The following is an 11,190-nucleotide window of genomic DNA, read 5'->3' on the forward strand; positions in this document are numbered from 1 at the left end:
GTTTTACAAATAAATACTCTTGAAGTTTGGGATGGATGGGGCACACATTTGATACTGTCCTAGCTAGGGATGTCATATGTGTGTGTTCCCACCTGACCTCTTCTGACCAACTGCGTGGTGACTGGCTGTGGTCACTTTCTCTCCACCCTGGGCCAATTCTAATTTCAGGGCCCTGACAACTGGCTAAGGTTCTCCACCTGTGTATTTCCCTATATAGAATAGTAAGGGATGAAAGTGTAAGGATAGGAGCTGGGGAGAAGGAATATACCAGTACAGGGATGTGAAGTCAAAAGAAATATTTTCTTAAAAAATATTTTATTTTAATGAGAGATGGAGATAGATATGTACCTTATGACCCAGCAATACCACTCTTGGACATTTATTCAATGGATATTCAAGCACTAATTAGGAGGAATATACTCATCCCTATGTTCATAGCCGTATTATTCACAATACCCAAAGAGGGGATGCAGCCTAGATGCCCATCATCAGCTAGTTGGTTGGCAAACGCTAGAAGAAGAAGAAGAAGAAGAAGAAGAAGAAGAAGAAGAAGAAGAAGAAGGAGAAGGAGAAGGAGAAGGAGAAGGAGAAGGAGAAGGAGAAGGAGAAGGAGAAGGAGAAGGAGAAGGAGAAGGAGAAGGAGAAGGAGAAGGAGAAGGAGAAGGAGAAGGAGAAGAAGAGGAAGGAGAAGGAGAAGGAGAAGGAGAAGGAGAAGGAGAAGGAGAAGAAGAAGAAGAAGAAGAAGAAGAAGAAGAAGAAGAAGAAGAAGAAGAAGAAGAAGAAGAAGCTAGTTGGTTAAAGAAATTATGGGGATATATGTTCCATGGATGGAACTGGAGGTGATTATCAAAGTAAGTAAAGAGATAAAAGACAAATAACAGGTGGTTTCACTCATATGTGGAATCTAGAGCTCTGATTTACATGAACTTGCCAAAAAAAAAAATCAAACAAAACAGAAACAAGCAAACTGTTTGTAAGACTTATGAGAACTATACTGATTATCTTTAGGAGGATGGGGATACAGAGGTGTGGTATGGAACTTTACATCGTAACCTTACAATATTGTAACAAATTATTAATAACAAATAAAAAATTAAACAAATCACTAGCCAGAAAAACTACAAAGCTCATGTTTTTGGGCAGCAGAGATAGCATATTGGTTATGTGAAACATTCATGCCTGAGGCTTTGAGACCCCAGGTTCAATCCCCCTCGCTATTATAGCCAGAGCTGAGCAATGCTCTGGTAAAAAACAATCAAAAAACTTCACAAAGTCTATGTTTTTTATATGATCTCAAAGGACAGAAACCCAACTTTAATATATGTAAGTTAAATGAAAGAAAGGAGGGAAAAAAAATTAAAAAAATAATAATAAAAATTAAAAAGTGAAAAAATGGCTTCCAGGAGCACTGGATTCACAGTGCAGGCACCGAGCCCTGGCAATAACCATGGAGGCAAAAAAAAAAAAAAAAAAAAAAGGAGTCGGGTGGTAACACAGCTACACATGGATCGAAGTGCAAAGACTGGCGTAAGGATCTCAGTTCGAGCCCCTGGCTCCCCACCTGCAGGGGAGTCACTTCACAGGTGGTAAAGCAGGTCTGCAGGTGTCTATTTTTCTCCCCCCCTCTCTGTCTTCCCCTCCTCTCTCCATTTCTCTCTGTCCTATCCAACTATGATAACAATAATAATAATAACTACAACAACAATAAAAAACAAGGGCAACAAAAGGGAAAATAAATATATTAATTAATTTTTTAAAAAAAGAAAGAAAAGGTTTGAATAGCCACAAGGAGGCAGCAGAGGGTGAGGGATGAAGTGGAAAGTGGGGATATAGACTTGCAGTCAGCGTAACCAGACCTAAATTTGAGTGAATCCCAAGGATGCACTGGAAGAGAGTTAGAGAAACCCAGGCAGTGGGTGGCCACTACCACCCACACAACAGGCTCAGGGAAACAGAAGGCAGGAGGTGTCTGATTAGGATGACACTGATCTTGGTTTTGAATGTATCACCTATGAGACATCCAGGGAGAGGTCTAATGATAGTACTTTAACTTTTCTCCTGCTGAAATTTAAATCAATCATTAATCAAGAGTTATCTGCTAGACATTTGTAGGCCAAGTTGAGGGCAGAAGACTGGACAAGAGGACACGCCTGGTCCAGGTGTTCCTCATATGATGGCGGAAGGCAGAGCTCACTAAAGGCCAGTGACGGAAACCAGGCTCTTTGGGGGTGAACTTCATGTAATACAGATACATGTGAATTTCAGAGTCTGTACCCTTAGGACCCGCCTAATTCTATAAAATAATGCCACCTCAATAACAAAATTATAAAAGGTAAAAAACAATTTCAATATTTATCACACACCCCATTTCAAATGTTGCAATTTCAGCACAAAACCTTTTTCCCCTATAGTCTTCCCTGGGGCCAGGGGTTGTGTTTGATTATTTTTCTCTTTTTTAGAAAGATTTTTTAAAAACTATAATAGGACAGAGGGAATTTGAGAGGGAAGGGGAAGAGAGATGGGAGAGGCAGCACCGCTTACTGCTTCTGGAGTTTTCTCCCTGAAAATGGAGACCAGTGGCTTGCTTGAACCCAGGTCCTTGTGCATGGTAGCATGTGCATTTAACCAGGTGTGCCACTGTCCAACAGCTCTTTTGTGTGTGTGACTCAACAGTTATACAAAATTTGTATTTCAGAGGTATAATTTTACAAGCATGCATACAAAACCATTTTTTTAAATGTTTTGTTTATGAAGAAGATAGAGAGAGGAAGAACCAGACATCACTCTGGTACATGTGCTGCCGGGCATTGAACTTGGGACCTCACGCTTGAGAATCTAATGCTTTATTCACTGGGCCACCTCCCAGACCAGAAAAACCATTTTTTCTTTTTTAAAAAAGGACAATGTGTGATTGCTAGAGGAAGCAGATCTTGATCCTTGCAGCACCCCCGCCCCTTTCTTCTACACCCAGCTCAACCTTCCCATTCCCTCAGCCAGTGGATGTGAAGAGTTGGCTCATCTCAGATGTCCATGAAACCATGAGTAAATTAATCCAAACTTAGAAAATACAGATGCAACATGGAATTGTGCAAGAGTGAAAATGCCCCAGAAATCCTCACCTAATGGATGGCACATGGCTATGTGTCCCCTTGCTGTCACAGGCAGAATTGGGAATGGCTTGTGCTAAGTCCCAGTGAGGTAGATAAAGGATCTGAGCCCTGAAATGACAGCAGGTGAGCTGGGCCCAGTGGACATGAAAGCCCAACTTTCATCAGTCAGGGCTGTCATCAGCTAAAGGCCAGGGCTAGTCATGGCAGCTGCAGTTGGAAGCTCTCCCTTTCTTCTCAGCTCTGCCAGTTACCTGGCAAACCAGCACCTTTGCAAATACCTCTGACTCCATCTGTGTGAGTGGGTTGTGGATGGCAAACCCTACAAGCACCCCCCTCTCCCAAACAAAGACAGGATCTCATATTTGAGGGTTTTAATATTTATTTAACAAGAATATAACATGCATAAACGGTAAAACAAGGATCTAGGAAACCAGCTCCTGTTATAAGCAATAAAATAAATATTCACTAGTGAGGCATTCCTGACAGGTTCTGGGAGGCCTCATGTCTGCAGAGGTAGGGTCTGGCCAAAGGGGGTACAGGCTGCCAGCTCCTGCTTCCCAGTCTAGGCAAGTTGAAATGACCAGAATAAATAACAATAGCAACCACACAGTTAGAGTAACAAAAACAAGAAGTCACAAAACCAACAGTATGTGATACTTAAATAGCTTTCTCCTGGCGGAGCTCACAGTAGAGAACAGTGTTGATTTTCCTGGGGTATCTGAGGGCTGTCAGAGTAACACCTTCCCCAGCCTGGGCTCAAACAGAAGAGCATCCCAAAAGTGCATTCAAGGTGCCCTGAAGTGACAGACAGCTTTCCTTCCAAGTGCCAGGCCTTTCCTTCCAAGCAAGGTCCCTCCTCAGATTCTGGAGTATTCATGGTCCAAGTGCTGGTTCTTCCCAAACCGCCATGTTCACAGTGAAGAAAAGGCCCCTTCCAGCCAGAGGAAGTCTCTCATTCCCTGCTCCTCCCCTCTCCCCCCAACACACACACACACACACACACACACACACACACACACACACACACACACACACACACCTTCGTTTAAGTAAGACTTTCAGGAACTCCAGGAGGAGACTGGACATTTTATAAGCTCTGGCCCACTGTGGTCCCTCGTGGCCCATCATGAGAGGTCCAACCCCATGCTCAGGGCAGCATGGAGCTAAGAGGGCACTGCCCAGCCCAGCCCTGGAGTGCTCGACTCACATGTGGGCCTGCTGCCAACACAGGGCAGCCGCCTTCTGCAGAGACCACCGAGAGCACTAGGACTGCATTCACATGAGCCAGACATCTGTTTGAGGGGCTCTGCTCACCCAGAAAGGGGCTCAAAGCTGGTGTCGAGGTATAAAATATCCCCCTGGGGCATATATCCCTGGTCTGGATGAGACTGTGAGGCCTTAACAAAGGAGAGTTGGGGAGCAGAAGTAGGAGGATGCTGGGGCAGTCCAAAGGCAGGAGGGGTCCCCACATACTGACTCCCCAAGATGGCTGGGGCAGAGTCCACTGTGCAACAGCTGATCCATGACCCTGCCTCATGCTCAAATTTCTTTTTGTCTTAGTGAAACAGGACTTAGTGAAACAGGCAGAGTCCACTGTGCAACAGCTGGTCCATAACCCTGCCTCATGCTCAAATTTCTTTTTGTCCACGTGTTTCCAAAACCATCCTTGATAGGGAGGGGGACAATGAACCCTGGCATCACCCTTGTACCCAACAAGCCCATGCCACCCTCACCTTTAGTCCTCATGCAGAGTCCCGGAGGGGGGACTCCTGTGCTGGGATCCCAGTCCCACAGTATCAGAAGGGAAAGCCACTAAGCATGTTCTCCTCCTCTGTCCCTCTCACAGGGTGACTGCTTGGCAGTCAGGGGCTATGGTGACTCCTCTGGGTTTGCTCAAGTGTGCGAGGGCTCAGATGTATTGTCACCTGCCGGCTGGGCAGGAGCAGTGGCAGCGGCCTGAGCAGCCAGGTCCCGGTAGGCAGAGGACTTGAGGAAGCGTGGGTAGGAGTCCTTCTCCATCAGTGTGCGTGTCTTGCCCTGAGCCACGTCAAAGCAGGTGGCAGAAGCAGCCTGAAGGTTGGTCCTGGTCAGCTCCCGTGTCTCGTGGTCTATGTTCACCTGTGGGGAACAGTGGGGAAACCAAAGGTGAGTGGAGGAGGGCAGGAAGGAGAGGGGGTTCCAGATTAGGGAATGATGGAGCAGGAGCAATGTATTCTGAATCAGAAGGCTGGGCTTCCCACCTCTGGGCCTGGCCCCATGTGGCATCCATGTTTGCTCTCCAATCTAAGCGGTAACCAACTTTGCTCACCCCCTTTCCTGCAGCAGAGTCCCAGGGTGACACCTGTCCTGAATGAGTCCTCTGTACTCTACAAGTCTCAAAACAGACCCCCCCCACACACACACACACCCCATCTATCCTCTACCCCGTGATAGGGGGTGGGGAGCAGTTAAACTCTAATCTGTTTATTAGATGTTTTGTCTACTCCAAGCCACTCCCAGGAAAAGCCCCAGAGCCTCACAACAGCCTGAACACACCCTGCCACCTGTGTGAGCTCTCCTCACCCTCCCTACTTGCTCCACATAGCAGGTCCATGAACATGCTGAGCACCCTCCTGCCTCTGCCCTGGTCATTCCCTGTGTTAGGAGCTTCTTCCTCCCCTGGCTCTTCCATGTCTCTGATGGCCACCCTTCACTTCCCTTCACAGAGTGGACTGAGCCACCCTTGGCAACCTGCCTGGTCCTCCCTCTTTTTTGCTGCCTGGTTTGATTGAGCACACAGCCACAGGAAGCAGGCTTTCTGGTCGAATTGTTTCTCATCATTCTTGCTTGTTAGAGTAGAGGCTGTTTTGGTCACTGTCTGCCTCCAGTGTCTAAAACAGTCCCCTGCATGTAAGTGGAACCCAGAAGTCCTTGTGGAATAATGTGGAATAGATGGAAATGCTCAGAAAATAAAATATAGAAGCTGGGTACACTGCGACTTGCCCACAAGGTGGCCCCATGCTCCTTATCAAATGCAGAGGCCTGGAGGCAAGGATGCAAAGGTCACTGACCACAGACCAGTGGCAAAGGCAGGTCAGCCAGGGGACCAAGCCAGGTCACACATGGGCCCTCTGGTGAACTGTGCCCCCCACCCCATGTAGGCATTTACAAATAGGTGTGTGGACAGTGGCTCAGAGGCTCACAGCCCATTGCAGTGAGTCTAGGGGGGGAGAGGTCACAGCTGCAGCTGGGGGTCCCTGGTCTGGTCCCTGGTCTCCAGCCACATAAGCCCATTTGCCCTGTGTGAAGTGGGGTCACTAAACTTCAGCCTTCTAAATGGGAAGGGAGAATGCAGAGCCTGGGGGATTCCCAGGACAGGCAAGAGCTCTGACCTCTTTTGGTGCTTCACAGCGCACAAATTCCTCAAAAATCCTGTGTGCCTGGGAGGCTAGTTTTGTGGCTGAGCGAATCTTCTTGAATTCTTCACAGGCCAGCCAGAACTCGAGGTTCTCCTCGCTGAATTCAGTCTTCAGGAAGGCATGGAAGGCAGCCACACCATCTGGGTTGGACAAGAGAGAGGAAGGGATGGGTCAGACTACGGGACAGACAGGCAGGAATAAAGGCAGAAAAGACAGCAATTGTGGTTAATGGCTCTATTTTTAGGATGTCATTTTCTTGAACAAGGACCTGCCTTTGTGCTCTGAAGAGCGGCTGCAGAGCTAGTTATTATTATTACTCTATCATTCTTTGGCCCACGCTTTTAGCACCTCCTGGGGCTGGCTCCCAGGCACATGGGGACACATGTGCCACCCCCCCCACACTCCCCCCCCCACAGACACCCCAGGGTGCTACTCACTTTTACTGCTCAGCAGCAAATCAAATGACTCTTTCCACCCCAGCACATCTTCTGAGAAATTTCTACTGAAAACAAACAATACAAGCCAAGGTTTAAAAACAAACAAAACCACACACACACACACACACACACAACAATAAATGAAGGCAGTCACAAATCCTATCCAGAAATCCTCAAATGGGAGCTACATAACAAGATTTACTTGGTGAGGACTGGAGTTGACTTCTCAAACCCATGGCCAGGTTAGGGAAAACAGTGGTTCTTTTTAGAGGACAAGTTGGTAGCCAAAAACAGAGGTTAGGGACCTTTGAAAGCTCATAAAGGCTGCCTCTCTGCTGTCCAAAATTGACTCTATTCTTGTTTCTCTCTGGTTGTATTTTGTAGACTTCTCCAAGGAAATAAGCCTTGTGAACAGAGAGTGTGTCCACCCCCAAGAGCCTCACACAGCAACTGGCACAGCCGGTGTTCAGTATGAAAGGGCTTCTGGGCAAGGTGTCTGCTACTGGGAACAGTCACTGATTTAAAAAACTCAAATGAACTTGGATGTTCTTGGCCTGGTGCTATGAACCACTACTGGTCCAGATGGGAGGGCCTGGTAATTTAATTCAGGTCCTGGTACACTCCTCTTTGTTGACTTAGAACCCTGGAGCCAGTCTCCAGGCACCCACAAGCCCAGTGGCTAGAGGACTACAGCAAAATGCCCCACTAAAATCTCTGTGGAGGGGTTGTCTGGTCAGGGTTGACATGTGCTGACTGCTCACTTCATCTTCCTCATGAGGACTCCTCCAGGAGCCTGGCTCCCTGCAGGAAGGGTGCCTGGACTGTAGGACTCACCTGTCTTTGCTGTGTTTGCTGCTCAATTCCAATTTGCCAGCACGCCCTATGTCACAGCCCAGGTCTGACTTGTGAAGAAAGATCCCCAGCCGTGTTTTCAACTCCTTGGCTCTGGAAGGCAAAGCATGAACACATGAGGAGTCTCCAAGGGCTCAGCCAGGGCAGAGAGCTTTCTGGGGTCCCTAGGAGGAACCCTAGGTGAAGCATCCACTCAAATTCCAGCCTCAAGGCAGCCCTGGGCTCTTCCCAGGGGCCTAAACAACGGTTCTATCTTTGTGCCTCTGGTTCACAGCAGGCAACTCAGCACCTTCTAGCCCTGGGGGAAAAGTTCTGGGACTCTATGGAAAACTGAGTCCTGCTATTAGCCTTTTCCTTTTTAGCTAGGATTGGAGGCCAGTGAGTTAACACCTGCTGGGCACCTCCCTGCCTCTCCAGGTGAAGACCAGAGGAGGCCATGCCACCAGGCCCAGGCTGTAGAGTGAAAACAAGAGCTTAAGAAACTAAGACGACTCAGCTCTGCCTGGTGATGTCAGGGTGGCCTTCCTGCAGTCACCAAAGGGGGATGATGGGGATGGCAACGTCCAGACACCCCTTCAATTGTCCTTTCCCCTTTCTCTAATACCCTAAGTGAAGCCTGAGCAGAGCACAGGGAGTCTCTGGCTTCTTCCTTGCCCTCGCCCACCAGTATCCTCCCTCCCAAGTTCCCAAGCCTCCCCTCCACTCCCTCAGGGTCAACGGGCAAACTCTACCAGAAAAGCGCCTCTTACCTTTCCAGGCAAGTGGTGGGGAAGCCGGACAGGGTCCGGCACATGGCTGCAGGTGCGGGGCAGCTCGTCGTGGGCAGGATGATGGCGGGCTTCTGTGGGCGCGGATGCAGGAAGAAGTAGAAGGCAGTGACGCTGGGAATAGAAGGCGCAAAGTTCAAACCTCTTCTGCAGAGCGCTGCAGCCGCAGCTTTTATTGCCTCCAAGAGAGGCGGGGCTGCGTGCCACCCACCAATCAGAAAGCTGCGAGGGCGGGGCCAGAGCCGGGGAAACCACCGCGCCTAGCTCTGCAGACGTCTTTCCCAAGCTGGGGAGCGCACGCAGGGACCTCGCTTTTGGTTGGGGAAAGAGGCGTTGGTTTAGTAGAGAGAAAAGTCTCCCAGAGGTTCTGGCGGGAAGTGGCGCACCTGGATAAGCGCAAATAGTAAGTACTAAGCACAAAGACCCTCGTAAGGATCCGGGTTCGAGCCCCCCACCCCCCACCTGCAGGAAGGATGCCTCACGAATGGTGAAACAGGTCTGCAGGTGTCTATCTTTCTCTCCCTCTCTATCTCTCCTCCCCTTTCTAAACCTAGCCAATAAAATTGAAAAAAATGGTCGTTAGGAGCTGTGGATTTGTAGTGCTGGAACCGAGCCCCAGCGGTAACCCTAGAGGTAGGAGAGGGGGATCAGCCTCTAGCAGGAAGCCAAATCAGTTACAAGGTGACAGGAGGGTTTAGGGGAGGGGTGCAGAGGTTGGGGGGCGGGGCACACAGGTGTCCCATTCTGAGCCTGAGCCTGTTGGGTCCTAAAGCACAGACAGGTAGTACGGAGCACAACCTGGGCAAAACAGCTCTCTGGCTATGCGACAACTCCCACTGACCATCACCTCTCCAAGGTGACTATTACTTCCAAGTCACGGATGGCACGGATGAGAAGCCCAGGCAGAGTTAAAAGCTTACTCCCTGGGATCGGACCGTAACGCAGCAGGTAAAACGCACGTGGCACAAAGCTCAAGGACCAGCGTAATGATCCTGGTTCGAGCCCCGGGCTCCCCACCTGCAGGGGAGTCACTTCACAGGTAGTGAAGTTGGTCTGCAGGTGTCTATCTTTCTCTCCCCCTCTCTGTCTTCTCCTCTCTCCATTTCTCACTGTCCTCTCCAACAACGAACGACATCAACAACAACAATAATAACCACAACAAGGCTACAACAACAAGGGCAACAAGGGGGGAAAAATGGCCTCCAGGAGCAGTGGATTCATGGTGCAGACACGGAGCCCCAGCAATAACCCTAGAGGCACAAAAAAAATTTTACTCCCTCCCCCTCTCCCCCCCCCACCCCCCACAGCCACCGCAGGACTGGAACCCACAGAGCAATGCCAGGTAGGGGGAGACTTTCCTGAGTATCTGCTATGTGCCAGGTGCTTTGACTAAGCCATGGAGGTAGAATAACTTGCTCAAAGTTACACAATCAGCTAGATTTGGGGTCATAAGTCAAACACGACTTCACCATGCCCCCTGCACCTCCCTGTTTAGAATCCCTCCAGCTCTGTGACCACTGAGTGAGTGAGCCTGTACTACCCTTTCCCCCACCTGGCTTGCCCCCCCCCCCCCACGGGGCTTCTTTAGAAGCTGGCAGGGAGATAGAGATCTACAGCTGGATTTTCAGGTTTCCAATCACTCTACCATTTATGGAATGGAAGGTCCTGAGTAAGCTTGCTACCCCCCAACTTCATGCCTTGGTTTCCTCTCTAACACACACACACACACACACACACACACACACACACACACACACACACCTGAGAACAATGATAGCTCTTGAGTAAGACTGTTGTGAGAGCTTGGAACTCAGACTTGTTGTGAGGGCTTGGAGCTCAAACTTCTTAGTTCCCCAGGAAATAGGAAGCTTTCTTCTTCCAGGGCAGAGACTTGGTGTGATAAGTCCTCAAAACTGGTAGGCCAAAAGGGAAATTAGGCAGAGGAGGGACTCAAATGCCACATCATGGCTGAGCAAGTTGTGATATATATACACAATGGAATACTACTTAGCTATTAAAAATGATGAGTTCACCATTTTCAGCCCATCTAGGATGGAGCTTGAAGAAATCATGTTAAGTGAAATAAGTCAGAAACAGAAGGATGAATGTGGGATGATCTCACTCTCAGGCAGAAGCTGAAAAACAAGGTCAGAAGAGAAAACACAAATAGAATGAGAACTGGAGTTGGTGTATTGCACCAAAGTAAAAGACTCTGGGGTGGGTAGGGGGAGAGTTCAGGTCCAAAAAGGATGACAGAGGACCTAGTAGGAGTTGTATTATTATGTGGAAAACTGAGAAATGTTATGCATATACAAACTATTGTATTTACTAATGAATGTATTAATCCCCCAATAAAGAAATTTTTTTAAAAAGCCACATCATTGCAACAGAGCCAGAAGTTGGTCCCAGGGGACGCCAGGAGAGGGCTAAGTCCCCTCCCCAAGGCAGTAAGTGGTTTAGGTTGCTTCCCAGTGATTATTGGGAAGCAGTTGTCCCAAGAAAATTAGCTGATTTCAAGTAACTCCCTCTGTCAAGGTCAACTCTGGAAGAGATTGCCTCCATCCCAGAGAGGGGGTGTGGACAGTGTGTGGTAACAGGCTAAAAATGTGTAAGGCCCTTAGTACAG

At 48.7% G+C, this 11,190-nt stretch overlaps 1 protein-coding gene across 2 annotated transcripts; it reads right to left on the reverse strand.

Moving 5' to 3' along the window:
• Positions 1–3,466: 3,466 nt before the first annotated feature.
• On the reverse strand, positions 3,467–8,696 carry RGS16 (regulator of G protein signaling 16). Of its 2 annotated transcripts, none has more exons than XM_016189461.2 (5): positions 8,547–8,696; positions 7,780–7,890; positions 6,946–7,007; positions 6,482–6,648; positions 3,467–5,228 (listed from the first exon to the last, which is right to left on the reverse strand). In XM_016189461.2, the coding sequence occupies exons 1-5, from the start codon at positions 8,588–8,590 to the stop codon at positions 5,004–5,006; spliced, it is 609 nt and encodes a 202-aa protein (XP_016044947.1). In that variant the 5' UTR covers positions 8,591–8,696; the 3' UTR covers positions 3,467–5,003. The 2 variants fall into 2 exon arrangements, with proteins under 2 accessions (XP_016044947.1, XP_007525897.1); XM_007525835.3 differs by having other exon boundaries at positions 6,946–7,010.
• Between the last annotated feature and the right edge of the window lie 2,494 nt (positions 8,697–11,190).

This window comes from Erinaceus europaeus, chromosome 9 (assembly GCF_950295315.1).
Source record: "Erinaceus europaeus chromosome 9, mEriEur2.1, whole genome shotgun sequence".
Lineage (NCBI taxonomy): Eukaryota > Metazoa > Chordata > Mammalia > Eulipotyphla > Erinaceidae > Erinaceus > Erinaceus europaeus.